Genomic DNA, 20,119 nt, shown 5'->3' on the forward strand with positions numbered 1-20,119 from the left:
CACAGCTCTTTTGGAACTTCATTTGAAAGCCACGGAACATTTGGGACATAAGGACATGGCGAGAGAGCTTGAGCAGCGCTGCCTAGTAGCTGTTTGGATTTCGGGTAAAGGACGCTTGCAAAAAGCTGTTGGTGTAAAGACACGCAGGAGCTACGTGCTATTGCTAACATTACAGGCTGTCGAGCATCGGGTCACTGGATCATCACACAGAGTCCAACGTTGGAGGTTTGAGTTGCGCTACACTCAAAGCTTTAGTGAGTAACTTTTTTTTTTATATTAATGAACGTCCGTTACATTCAAGCCATTGCCAAATGAGTTGCTACAAAGCTAATTAAGACTATCAGCTCCACACAATTCTCGCTGGATTTCTCAGTATGACTATGTTCAGAAGATTGTGTCTTCCGGTGACTTTTGCGTGCAGAAGCTCAAGTGAAGATAGTTACCTCTTCTGAAGAGTCCATCAGGTGTGTCCTCGCAACTGTGTGGAGGAGGGGGGGCTGTGCGCGATCACGGAAGGCTTGTATCATGTGGACGCGCTGACAGTTTTGTTGTCATTACTTAGAATTCCTCATGGGGGCGACAGAAACTACGCACTATAGCTTTAATGGCCATTTAAATTGTGTGCACACCTAACTACGCATAAACCCAATGCATTGGTTGCCAGCGAGGACGGACAATAGACTTTGCACTGACCGTTTGTTACGGCGAACCTTTGATTGACTGACGATCATGGAGATGCGGAGACATAATTACCGGGAATGGTGTGCGTGAAGTTACCGCTGGTAAACCCATAGTGTGAGTAGCGGTTTTGAAGCACAAACTGAAAAACGGGTAATGTCAGTTAAGGTCGATGCAAAAGCGCTTGCTGATAAATTGGACAGGTTGCAAAATGCTAGAAAGGCTAAGCTAAAGAAAGCAAGCATCTTAAGAAAATCAATACAAGGGTTGTAATTAAAGGGTGACAAAATGCAAAAGCATTCTCAACTCCAGTGATTTTATAAGACTAATGACGAGTTTGAAAAAAAATGTCAATGACGTCATCAGTTAGTAGTCGGCTTCGACTTGACATCATATCAGAGTCAACTTTAAATCAGTTTTTTTATCTGTTGGGTTAAATTACTAACTTCTAATAAGCTGATACATGACTAAGTCTATAAGAGTCCCGCTTGTTAAAAAGAGTTGAGTCAAAGTCTACTTCAAGAAAGTTCATTATAAAGTGTGATCAAATGTTTGCAAATTTATTCCTTAGTATGACACATCTTCCCTTAATGTGTTAAAAACATACACAGTTGTATATATCTACAGCCATCTAATGAAATAAACTTCTGCTCGTGACCACCCTGATGCAGATGATAGGGGTGATGTCAGTATGTGCTATAACACAGGAAGTTCCTTTTCTCAGAACAGTCTTTGGTCTCCACGCTCCCTGTGTTGTTCTTGGACAAGGCTCCACAGTGCTGCACCACAGTGGGGCAGAGGGGCAGGTCAGAGTACAACATACTTGCCCCGTTCACCCACAGCCATTCACCGGCCAGGAAACGGAGGCCTGCCCACACCTAAGGAGAGGAAAGATCTAATGAGCCTCCACCTGCTGTCCACAAGGCATTTTCCCCCTATGGAACACCATCATTATGAAAGAGACATCTACAAAACTGCAAACAAGGTCACTTGTAACTATTTGTATAAATCCTTTTCAAGCCATTAAGGTTTAACATAAATTTGTACATTCCAAGAGCCTAGAAAAGCAATGTTTACGTGCATGATGTAATCTCAATGTGAAGTTTATGAGCAGAGATGGTGGAAACTGGAAGAAAGAGATTCTTATGAGCAGATGCAGCAGGCCGCACATCACAGAAGCATATGTGCTTGGTCAGAAGCTTTGATTGGAGTAAATGGGCACCATCTTAGAGTTCGGTAAACAGTACTTAATCATAATTATAATAATAGTCACAACCACTGTGTTTTTTACATCTTGAGTATCACATTAGCCTGGGTGACACCAGACCCTTCTCATTTGCAAGTGAGAGTGGGTCTGGGCAAGGTTCATTCGCAGCTCATTTCCAAAGGGGCATCACCAACAGACGCCGCTCAAATGCCTTCAACCAATCAGACCAATCAGGGTGACGTAGAAGCGACAGCGGCATCAACGGGTTTCTGCGCTTCGGTAGCCGTCATGTTGAATGTAAACAAAAATCTGCTCGCCGTCGCTGTGATTGGTGTAAAGCCCGCCTCAACGGTTGTGATTAGTGCCTCGATTTGGGAAAACTGGAAATGGGCTTGAAGGGGCTCTTGGACTGACTTGCAGAGCAAATCTCAAATTTGCCGGAAGTTCGTCAGGGTTTTCCCAGGCTAGGATCACATGGATGTACAATGGGACTCAGGCGCAGAGCAACACAAAAATAACCCCATAACAAATTGTGTGTGTTCACATTATGGTAATTAATTCCAGACCATTAATTACAGGGCAGATAAAATTATTATTTTTCATTTTCACTTACATAGTGTGATAGGGAATTTGTGCTGCATTCATGAGGTGTCAGAATAATCAGATCGTATTTTATGGATTACCTGATCCGTTTCCTTTGCTTTTCATTGTCACACAAATACTGGAAATGGCTATCAACGTGTTGTTTAAATGCTCCGAGCGATAAAACACAACACATCTTTTTCAGCGTCCTTGTTGTCTCCACATAATGACTTAAAGCTCACAAACACACCAAAGTCGGAAGAACGGCTTTCCAACCGAGTAATGGGACCCTCAGAGGAACACATGAATGCACCATTGGCTTTGGCGAAGGTCTGCGCTTTCTGAGTGCTATTCCAGTTTTTTTTTATGTATTGTGTGTATTCCGTTTATTTAACAGGGACAATGCTCAGTGCATTTATTGCACCAGCTATAGCTAAAATCATTTTAGGCAGTCAATTCACAGCAAGATGGTCCTGATTGGAGTCTTTCTAAGTCAGGGTTTCAATGTTTCCCTGTGATTCCTCTCACAGTCCAATAATATGCTGGTCAGGATAACTCAAAATTGCGGTGAATGTAAGAGTGACTGGTTGTCTTTCCTTCTGTATGCTTTTTATCAACTGGTGCACTCTCCAGGATCTACCCTACCTCTCAATTTATGTATTGTACTTTTCACACATATCAAAGACACAGTGTCAAAAAAAAGGAATGGTTATACAGATGAAGTACCATAGAATTTCCCCTCCAAGTCGTAGGCCTTCTGACTGCCAGCTAACTGGTAGAAAATAAATGATTTAAAAAAGCTTACGCTACATTTGTTCTGGGGGATAAAAACATGTTCATTCAGTTTTTTTTTCTGTAAATCCATTCAAATTTCCCTCCAAATGGGCTCCACCGAGCATTGGTTAGTGTCGGTGTGTTTTCCCACCTTAAAAGGGAACTACGCAGGTTTTTTTTAGCTTAATTTACCTTAACTGAACAGCTTCGGAGTCATTGGAATGGTTATATGACTTTTTTCGGGTTGAATGGTGGTTGTCTCGCTCCCCCCTAGCGCTTGTGAGTGGAAAAACCACCCTTGCAACTTTCGGCTGGCAAGCCTGCGGCCTCAGTGTCAGGAAGTAGACTATCGTGTGATATCAGGTCTCGCGATGTAAGAAATTGCTTTACGGCACTGCACACATACAGGAACCAGCTAGCTATAAGAACGAGCTATAATAGCGATGGAGTTTTTCACACTATCTTCACGGCTGAGCCGGCAAAAAAGAAGCAGAAAGCTAGGAAAGCATTGTCGGAAGAACAGAGAAAGAGGAAACGGCACACTGACCAAGAGAGGAGTCAGACACAAGTAGACATAGGAGCTGCCAGTTATCTATTCCAAAGCTGTAGGGGGAGCTCTATAGAGAAACATGCGAGCAAAAAGTGAGAAAACAGCGCCCCTTTAAGACATGGCACTTATAAAAACATTTCTTACATGTGACTGAAAATGAACCCACCTCGTCAGTGTCGGCCTCCATGACCCTGTTCATCACGTAGTCTTGGTCTTCTCCAGGCTGCACGCTGACCAGCTCGTAGCGAACGTTGGGTTGGGAGGTTGAACTGAGGGCTCGGCAGTGCTCCAGCGCCTCCTCCCACGTCTTGTTCTCCTTTACCAGGACCAGGTTGTCCGCGAAGCAGACGAAGGGAAATCGAGCAGAGCAGTTTTGGGTAGCCATCTGTTTGCTCGTCGAGGAGATGGAAACACAGTCGCCGTTCCCTGGTTCACTCTGTGCCCAATTTCTGTACTGCGACAGCCCTGTGCTCCACCTCCATGTTCCCCCTGCAGAACAGATGTTTGAAACTTCAGCAACACAGTTGAGATGAACGTCTGATTACGGTCCGTAAAAAGTTAACTTTTGGCTAAAGATGGGGGTTGAGCTGTATTTTGCAAGAAAACAGGAAAAAATAACTAGGGATGCTAATTTCTTTGTGACCATTAGCCGACCCTCGTAGACGGAGCATCTACCACTTTGCTAGTTTGAAAGCCATGATGTCTCTCCTTATGACCTCATAAGGACCAAGATTCCAGATCGGCCCATCTGAGCTTTTATTTTCTCAAAGGCAGAGCAGGATACCCAGGGCTCGGTTTACACCTATCACCATTTCTAGCCACTGGGGGACCATAGGGGGGCTGGGGGAAAGCATATTAATGTTAAAAAACCTAATAAAGTAAAATTTTCATGCCATGGGACCTTTAACTCAAAATCTGTGACAGTTTCACAGAATCACCGAAAATTCCGTGATGGGCCCACGGAGCAATTCTGTTGAGTTTAGGAAAACAATAACAGGAAACGGGACAACAACAGGACCGTTGAGTTTAGGAAAAGAAGAACGGGACGGTTGCATTTAGTAAAACAAGAAAGCAACAGTTCGGTTTAGTAAATGTAACACGCGGGACACGATACCTGGTCTCCTGGGTGAAACTTTTAACAGTTTGTGCTCATTTCACGGAATTCTGTGAGACCAGGCCGGACAGCCCTTTGCTCCACTGTTGAACCCTGAAAACCTCAGCAACACAGATGAGATGACAGTTACTGTTTGTCAGAATGTCAACTATCCATCCCAACATCAGCTTTTTGGCCAAAGTTGGGGGTTGAGCTAGTGATGTTAATTTAAAGTATTTCTGTCCGAAAAACGATTAGGACTGTTAACCGACAAGCAGGCAACGGATTCCCAGTTCACCGTCCGGGAGGCTCGGACATACTTTCCACGTTCCGTGGACATTTGTGGACTTGCATCAGTGGACACATGGAGCCTGTTTCCTGGAATCGGGTGAGACCGTCTGCACTTCAACTACCGGCGCGGTTGTCAGCTGTGGGACTGCCGTGCATACTCCATGTGTGGGACAGTCGATTTAACCCGCCAGTCCTCACCAATGTAGTGGATGTGTCACGTAGTTTTCCGCTGTGAGCGCCGTCTAGCAGAACGCCACGAGCAGAAAAAAAAGAGCTTAAAACGCAACTTGTTAATGCAAAGTAAGCAATAGCAAGTTAACTGGCAGGTAAGAAATATATTGTATAATCTATTTTGCAAAAAAAAACAACTTTTAAATTACTTATTATTATTTTTGTTTTAATAGTATCGTTTTAAACTATTTAACTGAGAGATCTTCAACAGAGGGTACGGGAACCCTAGATTTTTCTTCAACACTCTATTCAAATAACTTTATTTGTCCCTGAGGGGCAATTCAAAATGTTTTACCTTAAATCCAACATATTAGCAAATATAAATCAGCCTATTTGTAAAAAACAACAACATTGATGGTAGTCTTACTGGCCTAAAGGTAATGTAGCCATCCACAGATACAGGTAATCCTAAGGATTGACTGTGCCACATTGTGTTTAACGTTAAAACGTAATTTATTAACTCATGCCAACAATTATTATTTCAATAGCTTAGTATTCTATGCACTATAAAAAGGTATGTATAAAGGCTTTAGGCCGCCCTACACATTATTGTAGGCCCAGTTTAAGATGCAACTTCATTTTATACAATATACTGTATGTAATAGGGGATCCCTGCATGCTCCGTCTCTTTTACAGTTAAGGGATCCTTGGCCTAAAAAATGTCGAAGACCCCTGGTTTAACTGATAGTAGCATATCAAGTATATGCTACTATCAGTAAGTATATAAAATAAAACATAAAACCTGCAATATGATACATATTAAAACTGTGCAGGCTAAAAATCAATTTTTACTTCATGGTACATGTTTCAGAATGTAGACTAATTTGATTATAGCAATCCTAAACTCCTTTCTCCACTCTGTAGATATTGCATTGGGTGTATTGCATGGTCAGATTTCTTAATATGAATATGATCTGAATACATAAGAGCAGTTTATAGGATGCAATTGTGTTCGTCTTTACCTTCTTTGTGCAGTCCAGTCCAGACTGGAAAGTCCTGCTCATGGACAGTTGAGTATAGGTCGGTATTGTATATGAAAGTTGCCAGATCTCGGTATCGCTTACTCTGGCAATACTGCTGGGCATCAGACCATGACTTTGACTGTGGTATAAATGTGTATTTGTATGTGGTAAAGCTTGTGTACTCGATGCAAAAGAAAAAGTAGTATCCATCACAACTTCTGGCGTAAAACCTTCAAGAGAAATATGGACAACAAAATTACAAAGAGCAAGAATTTGATGCCTGAATTCAATGTGTCCTTTTCAGAAGAACATTGTGCTTACAGTTGGCTGCGTTTTTCATATTAGGACCAGACCAATGTTTTTGCAGATTTAGCCTATTTACTACCAATAAAAAAGTGTTTGCATGACTGCTGTCCATTTTCCAAATCAAATCATGCTTTTGAATTTTGAGTGCGGCCCCTATACCCTCCTATATTGTGGCCAAGAGAGCTCAATGTGCTGCAACTTAAGAAAATAGACGAAACACAAGCAAATTAGGAAACATGGAAATACAGAAAGTAATACATAACATTGGAACCGAGAAAACATTAAGACAAAAACCGATGAACTGTAAAAAGAAGTGTATAAGTGAAACCCTTAAGCTGCTTACACACCAACCAGATGGCCGACCCTCGGCAGAAAAGGCAGTTGGTCTGATCAGTCTCCCCGAGTTGGTCAAAAAAATGCATCAGAACACACCGGAGAGACGAGAAGTAATATGTTTCCATAACAGCAGGCTGTGCTAATTTGTTGCCGAATATATTAAAACCGGCAGCTGATTGGACGAACGTCATGTAGGTCTGTTTTCTCCAGAAATTCAAAGCCAGACTGTCATGGCGGCTTGTTAGAATACGATCTCATATTGTACTAAAATAGTTCATATAGCTAATTTCAGATCAACAAAGGTTAGTTTAAAAGACTTTAGTCATGCTCATTCTGCTCCTTGTTTCCGGCTTAGCACTCTACCAATCAGATGGGTTATTTGAGTCCAACTGCCGGCAGTGCCCGCCCTGCCGATTATACATGTGAAATCGGCCAAAATGAAGGACGACGGCCCCTCGGACGGACGACGGCATGGAACACACCGAACAGACTCGAGTCACTGACCTCGCCACACTGTCCAACGGCCGATTATCGGCTCTGGGTGTCCGGGCCTTTAGACGTGTTTTAAAAAAAAGTTTTGGATTGCAAAACGCATGAAAATATATATTAATGGTCCTAAAAAAGTTATTTGACATTTGACAACGGTATAAGCAGGTCAATGCCCTTCGAGGCATTCCTTAGCAGGCAATTAATGAATTTATGGAAGGCGGCAGTCAAATACTTTCAGTGCATTTAAGTTGCAGTGCACAGAGCTCTCTTGGCTACCATACTCCTGGCAGCCATCAGCTTGTTAAGACTTAACTTCATGCCTCTATTACCACACAACAATATGTTTGACAACAATATTAGATTGTAATGTTTGGTGACCAGTTAAATATAAAAAACATCATTAATAAATGGTGAACAAACAGTTGTTATTTTTCTGTTAACAAACAATGACGATTTATGTTAGAATGTAAGCTTATCATGTAATAGAAAATTATTAGTTTATAAATGTCGATAGTTAATACTTTGTCAATGGTTAATTATTTTGTAATCCATCTATAAAAATTATTTGCATGCTATTATAAAGTTGCAACTAATGCTCATAATAATTATAAATAAGTGGTTTATAAAGCATTAGGTAACATTAACTCCCCATTATAGCTTTCTTGGTGATCTCTAAAAGTAAAATGATTATTTGAGCACTGATAATAGCTATCTACATGTTTATAGAAGATTTAAAGAGTATGTATAAATCATTAACAAGGTATCATAATCAGCTTGAACTTCATAATAATCCAATAATAATAATAAATTGAATAATGTTTGATGGGCTCCAAACAATTTATAAAGGTTTACGAATCATTTGGTAACCATTAAAAATACTTCAATATATAACACAAGTCCAACAAATAAATGACATAAATTATAGCCTTAGGTTGACAAATAATTATCATTTCAATGTTTCTTAACAGTAAAATAACTAAAAACTGAAGTTAATTGACTGTTCTACATTTATTAGTGATTTGGGGTGGCATTAGCTCAGTCCGTGCCAGTTCACCTCCTGGGCACTGCCAAGGTGCTGTTGAGCAATGCACCGTACCTTATCTGTTTAACATTCAAAAACATTGTGTAAGTCTTTAAAAACGGTGTTAGAACAGTCTCCATTACTTTTGGTTGGGGTAATAGACGATAGCACAATTTTCGTTGCATGGCTCGTTCACCCCCCAGCGGTACTGATTTTGTCCAAAGTTGACATTCATTCCATATTTATTAGACCAAATCCAGAAGGTGTTATTGAGTTTGTGCAGGCTGATCCATGCATGATAAGGCCCCACATTTATGCTGTCTGCATCTGACTGCATGAAGATGGTGGCCAAATCAGTGTAGGAAGTTGAGCTGTTCGAACAAAAAAATAAAACATGAAAAAAAGATTATTTGCAACGACATCTAAATACAAGTGATTCAAAACTAAATTATAATTACAGTAGAGGAGGTTTTACATGGCTGATGGGAACGTCATAAGTTTTGCAGATATTTGTTCATAAAACAAAGCATAGGACAAATTGGAACTTTGACTTAAAGTGATGGTTCGGAGTAATTTCACCATAGGGTCCTTTGCACCATGACCTCGAGCCAAACACCCCCCCAGAAGTTTTTTTCATCTGGATTGAACATTGGGAGAGTTAGCGTAGAGTAGCGTTATCAGCTGAATAGCTTAGAGCAGGGGCTAATGGACCCACGTTTGTATCTCGTAAGTTACCCCACTAATAATGCCCGAAATGATACCAAACTTCTACACTAGTACATATAGGTTATGCACTCATAAAACGATGGATTGGAAAGTTTGTAGGTACACCAGAAGTTTATGAACACTTGCCTGCGCTCTTCTGCTAGCTGCTGCTGCTATCTGCAGTTAGAGAAGTTCTTAGGGCTGTCTACAAATTACAACACAAAAAAGAGATACAACAAAAATATTTACTAATTTAATGATTAAACAAGGTAATGTCTCCAAACTTACCTCAATTATTACTTGTCTCCTGCTAGTTATACTACAGCACTTACTTTATAAAATAAGTTAAATTAAAAAATATTTTTGTTGCATCCTAAGCACTCGTCTTACAGCAGCAACAACAACAGCAGAGAGCAGAAGCCAGCAGGCAAGTGTTATTTACATAAACTTCTGGTTTACTTACAAAATTTCCAATCCATTGTTTTATGAGTGCATAACCTATTTGTACTAGTGTAGACGTTTAGTATCATTTCGGGCATTATTAGTGGGGTCATTTACGAGACACAAATGTGGGTCCATTAGCCCCTGCGCTAAGCTATTCAGCTGTTAACGCTACTCTACACTAACTCTCCCAATGTTTGGCTCGAGGTCATGGCGCAAAGGACCCTAGGGTGAAATTACTCCGAACCATCACTTTAAAGGAACACGCCGACTTATTGGGAATTTAGCTTATTCACCGTAACCCCCACATACCCTTCTCATCTCTGTGCGTGCTGTAACGCTGTCTGACGGCTCCAGCGGCATCAGGCCAGCACAGAACATGCAGGTGAATGGTTCCAGTAATCCTACTGCTCCCAATAAGTGACAAAATAACACCAACATGTTCCTATTTACATGTTGTGATTTATAGATTCACAGTGTGTACAGAAAACAACGTAACATGAGACACAGCCGTCTTCTAACTGTAAACAAACCGGGAACTATATTCTCAGGCGGAAGAATATAGTACTTGGGCGGAGTGATATGCTCGCAGCAAGCTTGTCTGAGAATATAGTTCCCGGTTTGTTTACTGTTAGAAGATGGCTGTGTCTCATGTTACGTTGTTTTTTGTACATGCTGTAACTATACAAATCACAACATGTAAATAGGAACATGTTGCCGTTATTTTGTCACTTTTGTCACAATTGGGAGCAGTAGGCTAGTTGGAACCAGTTACCTGCAGGATCTGTGCTGGGCTAAGCTAATGCTGGAACCGTAAGGCAGCGTTACAGCACGCACGGAGATGAGAAGGGTATGTATCGACTTAACTTAACTTACTCTGGGGGTTACGGTGAATAAGCTAAATTCCCAATAAGTCGGCGTGTTCCTTTAATGACGGCACTAAGTTAAAAATGTAAGTAAAGGGATCACCAAAGTTACTATTAACTGTACTGCATTGTATTATGGACAAGTGATGCTGATCTACTTAGCTTTTTTAAATTCTATTTAATTTCCAACGTTACATTCAAGCCTTAACTACAAATTTTTTTCAAACTTATTTTCTTTTAACCTTCATTTAACCAGGAAGTCCCTTGAGTTCTGAACAAATCAAATGTAAAGTCAATAAAATGTAAAAGCTCACTTCCTGCAGTAGCTTTGAGCGTCCTGCCAGGTGTAATGGTTTGAGATGTACGAGTAATCTCTCTGCACCACTGATCCCAGTACAGACGCAGTACTGCTCAGGCTGAGCAGAAGGAGGAGGAGGAGGAAGGGTCCTGAACTCTTCATCGTCTTCATCTTAAGAATTCTGTTGTACACAGAGCATCGTATTTATTTGACCCTTTCACTGCCCCCTCACTCTGACATCTCTCTAATTGTGCATGCTTAGGTGATGAGCATGTGTGTGTATTTCAGACCTGTGTGTAGTGTGTTCCAACAACAGGGTGCACTCTGCTCTTGCTATAGCATCACCGTTTATTTTTCAGTCCCTCCAGACCTTCATCGAGAGTATTTCAAACACAACCAGGCATAAATACATTTTACCCCTCCCATTCTGTGTCCCCAGTTGTGGGACAATAGACGATTACTTTTCAATGGGAGTATTCGGAGAGACTGAAAACGTTACTTTTTTTTGTAAATAAACGGTGATGTTATAGCAAGAGCAGAGTGCGTGATTTGTTTCTTTGTTTCCAAATTCTCAGCAGATGAAAATGCAATCACAGACCCTTTAATATCTCAGGCAGTTAAAGAACAAAAGCATATTTGTGAATATTGTGATCATTTTTTTTCATTACAGGTCATTTAGCTGGCACTTTTATCCAAAGCAACTTACATTTGATAGAGACATATATATATATATATATATATATATATATATATATATATATATATATATATATATATATATATATGTCAGAGGCTGCACGCCTCTGGAGAAACTAGGGGTTAAGTGTCTCGCTCAGGGACATATTGGTTGATGTATCGCAGTGGGAATTGAACCCAGATCTCCCACACCTAAGGCATATGTCATATCCACTGCGCCATCACCACCCAATACAAATTGCTCATTAGACAATTAAAACCAATAATGGATATTAAACTAAAAACTTTGTCAACTACTAACAACCACTCAGCCCTAGAGTTAATGTGTTCAGTCAGAGTAGTTACCTGTCCTGATGGGTTTTTTGCCGTTTCTTGTTTGTCTGCGACGTGTTCAGTCAGAAACACCCGTTGCTGTCTGATGAGCCTCCAACATCCAGCTGAACATCTCACTTCTTTGATTTCCATGTATAAGAACAATCATTTGACTAGCAGACACACTTAAACCAACTCTCAGCTTCCTGTCGCCGCATCGCCAGAAACTATTTAAATTTTGGCAAATGAAGCAGAGATTTACCTACAGAACTGAAAAAACAGATCCTGGTGTTGCTTAAGACACAACAGGAAGCAGGCAAATAAAACTGCTGCGTCATTGTAGGCTACTGTTCAGAGTTGCATCAGAACGTCTTCAAGATGGTTAAAGTCAACCGTTCCGACACAGGTGGCAAGCGTCTATTATAGGGGCTCTTTAAGACCGGCAACACAAAGAAAGTGGAAGGTGAGAGACATTCGGCGTGTCAATATTAATGCTTCGTCCACACATTCTTGACACGGCGCAGAAAAGCAAATTGCCTTCGCCACAAGAGCCATGAATCAAATTACACAATATGAAAATACTCTATAGGACAACTTAGTTTGGCTCGTTTTCTGTGACCTGCGTGGGGGAACTAGCAAGCTAGCTAACTAGCCAACCATTTGCTGGTTGGCCAGCTGGCTTTCTGGTCCTGCAATGCTTTCAAACTGCATTAGTTACATAAAAAAAATGGTGGTGGAAGGGTGTAGAATGGGCCAAGGAACCTATTGCATTTAAGAGCATATCTGAAATCACAAAGTGGATACAAAAATTAAGAGCTCTGCTCTCTCATAGTGCCCTTATAGTTTTTTTTTTTTAATGAAACTTCACTGCAAAAACACAAAACCATCTGGCAATCAGGTTAAAATATATATGTCCTTAATGTACTAGTATCTTTATTAGCATGTATTTATATTGGATAATCTACAGAATACACTATCAAATTGACCTTTTTTGGCAAAAAAAATAATTTCCACAAAAAATGAAAACAGTGAGGAAACAAAGTTGAAATGTGCTTTATTTCTTTTTATTTAAGTGAACTACTGTAATGCTTTAATATGAAATGTTCTCTGCAGTTGGGGCTGTTCAAATACAGTGCGTGTCTTTGGTCTACACTACACCAATACTTACTGAAAAACCTATGTATAAACCTACTACATTTTTTAATTAAGTTGATGTAGCATTTTTGTCATTTAATAATATATGACGACTTGATCACACATGACTAAGTCTATAGGAAACACTTGTTAAATAGAGTTGAGTCAAAGTTTACAGTCAGAAAGTTTTATTATAACGTTTGATCAAACTTTTGCAAAGATATTCCATAGTAGGATACATATTCCCTCAATGGGTGTTGAAAGCCTACACGGTTGTATGTCTACCGTCTGAAGAAGCTGTGTGCCAACTTATGAAGATAAACTTCTGCTAGTGACCACCCTGATGCAGATGATAGGGGTGATGTCAGGATGTGCTATAACACAGGAAGTTCCTTTTCTCGGAGCAGTCTTTGGTCTCCACGCTGCCTGTGTTGTTCTTGGACAAGGCTCCACAGTGCTGCACCAGGGGTGGGCAGAGGGGCAGGTCAGAGTACAACATACTCGCCCCGTTCACCCACAGCCATTCACCGGCCAGGAAACGGAGGCCTGCCCACACCTAAGAAGAGGAAGGATCTAATGAGCCTCCACCTGCTGTCCACAAGGCATTTTCCTCCACCATCATTATGAAAGAGTATGTGCATGTTCAAAAGTTGTTTTAGTCGTGCAACAGAAAACTCAGATTGGACAGATAGTCTAGCTAGCTGTCTGGATTTACCCTGCAGAGATCTGAGGAGCAGTTAACCATAGTTTAGAACGCCAACACAAAGCGGAAGGTACCGGACATCCGGCCGAAAAGAGTGAACTTGCTCAGTTACCACCGGAAATTCCGACGGCAACTGAGCAATCCCAGAGGTGGAACGTCGTGGATATAGACGATCTAACACGTGTCTGTGTACGATTTCATGTAGGGTAGACCGCAATCAGTTTTTGGCATATGACACTGGTAGCCGGTGAACCCCAATCAATGAGCCTTCTAGTTCTAGATGTAAAGATTTTTCATCATTCATGACTACATGTCACATGACTCTTTTAAAAGGTGCAGTGTCAGAAAAAAAGATGCACTAGGCAGAAAATAAGAAATTAATTTGAAAGCTTACGCTTTGTGTTTGCTATGGAAAAAACCACCTTCATTCTTTTTTTTGCTGTAAAGCAGCTACCAAACCCCGGCCGGGCGACATGCGTCGCCACATTGTGTGGCGTAATTTTTTCAGAGGTGCATGTCAAGCTACGGCATAGGATCCACGTCTCCTCGTATGTTTTTTAGATTTAATGCAGAAGCATAAATCATGCTTTACACTGGTCACTGAAAATGAACCCACCTCGTCAGTGTCGGCCTCCATGACCCTGTTCATCACGTAGTGTTGGTCTTCTCCAGGCTGCACGCTGACCAGCTCGTAGCGAAGGTTGGATTGGGAGGTTGAACTGAGGGCTCGGCAGTGCTCCAGCGCCTCCTCCCACGTCTTGTTCTCCTTTACCAGGACCAGGTTGTCCCCGAAGCAGACAAAGGGAAATCGAGCAGAGCAGTTTTGGGTAGCCATCCGTTTGCTCATCGAGGAGATGGAAACACAGTCGCCGTTCCCTGGCTGACTCTGTGCCCAATTTCTGTACTGCGACAGCCCTGTGCTCCACCTCCATGTTCCCGCTGCAGAACAGATGTTTGAAACTTCAGCAAGTTTGAGATGAAAGTCTGATTACGGTCCGCAAAAAGTGAACTATCCATCCCAACATTAGCTTTTTGGCTAAAGATGGGGGTTGAGCTGTATTTTGCAAGAAAACAGGAAAAAACTAGGGATGCAAAACATTTCTGACCGTTATTAACATTAACCTAAGCAGGGAACGGAGTCCCAGTTCACCATGCGGGAGGCTTGGACATACTGTACTTTCCACGTTCCGTGGACAGCTGCGGCCTTGTTTTCTATCGCGCAGCCACGTTTAATGCAACATTGTTAACACATGCAGCCACTTTCCTGGAACCACTTGCACGAACGACAAGTCTAAGCGTTCCATGGCGTGTAGTCCGTGTGTCTGCCGCTGTAGGACGGCCGACTTACCGGCCAGTGCTCAGCAAAATAGCGGCATGTGTCACATAGCTCTCCATTGTCCAGCATTGTCCAGCAGAGAGCCACGAGCAGAAAAAAAAAAAAAAAAAAAAAAACGCTTAAAAAAATTCCTAGTGCTAATTTAGCACTAGCAAGTTAACTAGGATTTAAGAAATGGATTCTATAGCATACTTTTTTTTTTAACCGTGCAAAAAAATCTTTAATAACTTTGTTTAAATGTTTTTAACTGTATAACTGATCGTATTAATCGTTTGAATTCCTTACTGTCGATAAACTGTTAATCCTTAACATCCCTAATAACAGTTTTTTATTCCATTCTACATGTTTCAGGAGATAGAATATTTTGATTATAGCATCCTCAACTCCTTTCTCCACTCTGTAGGAAAATTGCATTAGGGTGTATTGCATGCTCAGTTTCCTAACAAGCTGTGGTTTTTCCATTATGAGGGTGGTGGTAGTGACTGGCTTTAAGTCATTAAGTGGCTGTTGTAGGATGGTTGCCTCTGGCTGTGGCACAATTTGCATGCACTCAGACTGAGTTTGACGAGATTAACGTTCAGGTACTTGAGATGGTGACGTAACAGATTTGGTCCTATCTCAAAAATGAACTTGCCAATGGAGGACTTTCTGGAATGAATACATACAAGCAGTTCATAAAAGCACGACAGGTTTCAATTGTGTTTGTCTTTACCATCTCTGTGCAGTCCAGTCCAGACTGGAAAGTCTTGCGGAGTCAGAGTTGAGGATAGGTCAGAGTGGGTATGGAACGTTGCCAGATGATGTTGTCCATCACTCCAGTAACTCCTGCAATACTGTTGGGCTTCAGACCATATCTTTGACTGTGGTATAAATGTGTAGTGGTTATCATCGTTGTGTTGACAAAAGAAGAAGTAAGATTCGTCACAATCAGTGCCATTCAACCTTGAAGAGAAGTATGAACAACAAAGTTACAAAGAGGAAGAATTTGATGCATTAATTAGTTTGCCCTTTTCAAAAGAAAAATATTCCGTTCACTACGTTATTCATATTAGGACAAAATGTGTTTTTGAAGATTTAGCCCATTTACTACAATTACTAAATTTCCAAACCAAATCATGCTTCAGGATTTTCAGTGCGGTCCCTATACCCTCCTATATGGTCGCCAAGAGAGCTTTGAGTGTTGCAAATTAAACATGCAAATAGACAAAACACAAGCAAATTAAGAAACACACTCACCAATTTGACACTTTTGCAGCATTAAAAAACACAATGGAAATTGAAAAACATTAGGACTTATAAACCGATACAAAAAATGTGTTGCGCTAATAAACAAAATTATAGAAAAATAATGTAATAATTTGGTAGAAAAAAAGTCTTTGTTTAGGACCTATCCTCATAACCAGAATGGGGCTGAGAAAGGCTTTCAGGGCCTTTAAAGCTTTAGTGCGTAACTTTTTAATATTAATGAACGTCCGTTACATTCAAACCATTGCCACATGAGTTGATACAAAACTAATTAAGACTAACAGCTCCAGACAACTCTCTGTATTTCTCAGTATGGCTATTAATCCTCTGTGTCCTCCTTGGTTACTAGTAACTGTGTGAAGGGAGTGTCAGGGTGGTGCCCACGGAAGGCTTGTATCATGTGGACGCGCTGACAGTTTTGTTGTCATTACTTAGAATACCTCACGGGGGCGACAGAAACTACGCACTATAGCTTTAATTTGCCGTGCACTGAGCTCTCTTGGCTACCATACACCTGGCAGCCATCAGCTTCCATACATTAGGAAAATCAGCTTGTTAAGACTTAACTTCACATCTCAATTACCACATACCAATACCTTTGACAACAATAACAGATAAAAATGTTGGTAACACTTTATAATAACCATCATCATTAATAAAATGGTAAACTGACGGAGTAACTAAAGTTAAGAGCTCCTGTCCACTGCCTGCGTGAAGTTTCTGTTGTGCGGTGGCTGCGTGGCGTTTTCTATGTCTGTACACACCAGAAACGTGTCTGACGCGGTGCTGCTGCTAGCCTCGTCTGTACACCTGTATGAGAAGAGAGAGTTGTGGAAATGTACTGCACTCAAGCTCATGTTAAACATAAATATACTGAATACTGATTTGATAACCGCAAAGACGTCGGCAGCACTGACGGCAAAATAGGCTACAGAATATTTCGTTCTGTATTGACAGGTGCAATATTTGAAAATCGATAATTATTATTTTTTGAAATTACAATTATACCTGCATTTATGTCAAAACCTAGAGACTTTCAAACATCAAAATGTAATTTATTAGATGTATTCATGTCAAAATGACAAACATCTTTTCGTATTCTATTTTGCCTGGAAACGCTTCCAACACGCTTGCGTGTCGCGTGAAAAAGAGGCGTCTGTCCTATTTCTAGCACGCACGCCTTTTCGGCGGCTGAGACATGCATGTCACGCAGGCAGCGTGCAAGGTCCAACCTGTTAACATGGGAGCCGAAATAAAAACGGACATGCCACGCTCACGCCACGCAGGCAGTGTGCAGGAGCCCCAAGTCTCACATTGGCAGACCTTCCTCCACAGCTCTGCGGAGGAGGGTCTGGCTAGTCCACACAGACTAGCGCCGCACAGAGCCACGGCGCAGCTGCAAAAATAGCATTGGGAAGGAATTTGTTAAAGTGGAATGTGTACGTTCAAAAGTTGTTTGTTGTGCAACAGAAAACTCAGATTGGACAGATAGTCTAGCTAGCTGTCTGGATTTACCCTGCAGAGATCTGAGGAGTAGTTAACCATAGTCCTCACAAATCCACCGGAGGTTAGAACGCCAACACGAAGAAAGAGGAAGTTACTGGACATCTGGCCGAAAACAGGGACACACGGCAGAATTTCCGATGCAATGAATTTAGGTTAGAATTATTTTATTAGTTTAGTGTAATATCAAATGATTAGTTTATAAAGTTTATATGATTAGTTTATAAAATTACATAAATAATATATTGGTGGTTAATAATGCATGAAATAACATTTCAAATAGTGTGTGACGGTTTTATAAACAATTTTAGTTTTACAAATGGTTGGTAATATATAAAAGTATGCGTGTAACAGTAATCTTAAAATAGCATTATAGGATTACTGATAAATTATAGTATTTACTAAAAATTAGGAAACATATTTAAATGTTTAACAGAAAAATAACTTAACTTTACTAACCATATACCATTTATTAGTGATGGTTATTACCAAGTGTTTAACCTTAAATAATAGAGTACAGTGGCTGCATAAAAAAAATTAAGAATATATAATCTGTTTAACACTTGAAAAAGTCTGTAAAACAGTGTAAGAACAGTATACCCATTACCATTTGTTGGAGTATACAGCGACAGCACAGTATGCATCGCCTGACTGGTAAGTCCCATATGGTTGTAGATTTCTGTAAACTCCATTAGACGAAATCCAGTAGTTGTAGTATATGTGTTTGTAGATGCCAGTCCATGCATAATATTCCCACACATTAATACTCTCTTCATCAGACTGCGTAAAGATGGTGGCCAAATCAGGGAAGGAAGTTGAGCTGTTCGGACAATAAAATAAATTTTTGATCACTTGAATTTCGAGTGATCAAAAACTCAAATCGTATTTATAGTAGAGGATTTTTAGTATTACAGTACATATGAGGCTGATGGGCATGTCATTAGTTTTGCAGACATTTGGTCATAAAACAAACAATTTGATAACTGAAACGTAAAAGGATCACCAAAGTTACTATTAACTGCATTGCATTATGGACAAGTGATGTTTCCGTTTATCTGCTTAGCTCTTTAATTCTATGTAATTTCCAACATTCAAGCCTTAAATTTGTGTAATCCAACTACAAATTCTAACGTATTTTTCTTTTAACCTTCATTTAACCAGGAAGTCCCTTGAGACATTGGGAAGGAACTTGTTTTGGTGGAACATGTTTACGTTCAAAAGTTGTTTAAGTCGTGCGAGAGAAAACTCAGATTGGATTGGACAGATAGTCTAGCTAGCTGTCTGGATTTACCCTGCAGAGATCTGAGGAGTAGTTAACCATAGTCCTCAGAAATCCAGAGTTTAAAATGCCAACACAAAGAAAGCAGAAAGAAACTGACATCGGCAGAAAAGATATGCATCTGGCAGAATTTCCTACCGCACCGGAAGTGCAACGTCATGGATATAGACTAATGTAAATGAGAATAAAACGTAAAACCTCACCTCCTGCAGTAGCTTTGAGCGTCCTGCCAGGTGTAATGGTTTGGTTGGTACGAGTAGCCTTTCCACACCACTGATCCCAGTCCAGACGCAGTACTGCTCAGGCTGAGCAGGAAGAGGAGGAAAGGTCCTATACTCTTCATTGTCAGACTTCTGTTGTACAGAGAGCATCATATTAAACCTTGTTGTACCATTGTTTGTACAGAGAATAAACACTTAGTTTTTATAATTCTCAGTAGATGAAAATGCAATCACAGACTCCTTATCTCAGGCAGTTAAAGACCAAAAGCATATTTGGGGTCATTTCTTAATGAAGACAGATGGCTTATTAGACAATAAAAAACACTAATTGACACTCAGACCCAGTGTTCAGTTGGCAGTGGTGGAATGTAACTTTTTACTCAAGAACTGTACTAGGTACTTAAGGTACTTCTACTTTACTTGTCTTTCATGCCACTTTCTACTTCACATCATCTTAAATTACTTTACAAATTAAGATTTTTTTAAATACTATGTTTTATTATAAATTAACCCTTGTGTTGACTTCGGGTAAAATTGACCAGTTTAATTTTTGTTTTATATCAGAAAATGTGTATAAGAAAAATTTTACAATTGAAAACACTGGAAAAAGCAAAAAACAAAAAAAAAGGCGTCAGAAAAAAAGGGTTTTCAAGGTTGACGGGAAGACAACACAAGGGTTAAACTACCCAACAACATAACAGCCTACATTGACAGCTGAAATGGTTAACCAATTAAACAGTTGATTGACAGAACCATTACTATAGTTTCCAGTTTCTAAAATATTAGGCTTTTTATTCTGCTAAATACTTTTACTTTTAATACTTTAAGTACATTTTCCTGAGGATACATACTTCTACTTA

The 20,119-nt window shown here is 40.3% G+C and overlaps 2 protein-coding genes across 2 annotated transcripts; both read right to left on the reverse strand.

Moving 5' to 3' along the window:
* Positions 1 to 1,214: 1,214 nt before the first annotated feature.
* Positions 1,215 to 12,158, reverse strand: LOC114559731 (putative C-type lectin domain family 20 member A). Its single transcript, XM_028584552.1, has 6 exons — positions 11,872 to 12,158; positions 10,847 to 11,011; positions 8,664 to 8,891; positions 6,369 to 6,598; positions 3,958 to 4,280; positions 1,215 to 1,556 (listed from the first exon to the last, which is right to left on the reverse strand). The coding sequence occupies exons 2-6, from the start codon at positions 10,999 to 11,001 to the stop codon at positions 1,365 to 1,367; spliced, it is 1,128 nt and encodes a 375-aa protein (XP_028440353.1). The 5' UTR covers positions 11,002 to 11,011; positions 11,872 to 12,158; the 3' UTR covers positions 1,215 to 1,364.
* A 1,095-nt stretch (positions 12,159 to 13,253) lies between these two features.
* LOC114554978 (putative C-type lectin domain family 20 member A) lies at positions 13,254 to 19,381 on the reverse strand. The gene is made up of 5 exons (XM_028577105.1): positions 19,242 to 19,381; positions 18,367 to 18,579; positions 15,724 to 15,953; positions 14,292 to 14,614; positions 13,254 to 13,528 (listed from the first exon to the last, which is right to left on the reverse strand). Exons 1-5 carry the CDS (start codon positions 19,379 to 19,381, stop codon positions 13,337 to 13,339), a joined length of 1,098 nt encoding a protein of 365 aa, XP_028432906.1. The 3' UTR covers positions 13,254 to 13,336.
* Positions 19,382 to 20,119: the final 738 nt, after the last annotated feature.

The sequence above is a fragment of the Perca flavescens genome, chromosome 1, assembly GCF_004354835.1.
Source record: "Perca flavescens isolate YP-PL-M2 chromosome 1, PFLA_1.0, whole genome shotgun sequence".
Lineage (NCBI taxonomy): Eukaryota > Metazoa > Chordata > Actinopteri > Perciformes > Percidae > Perca > Perca flavescens.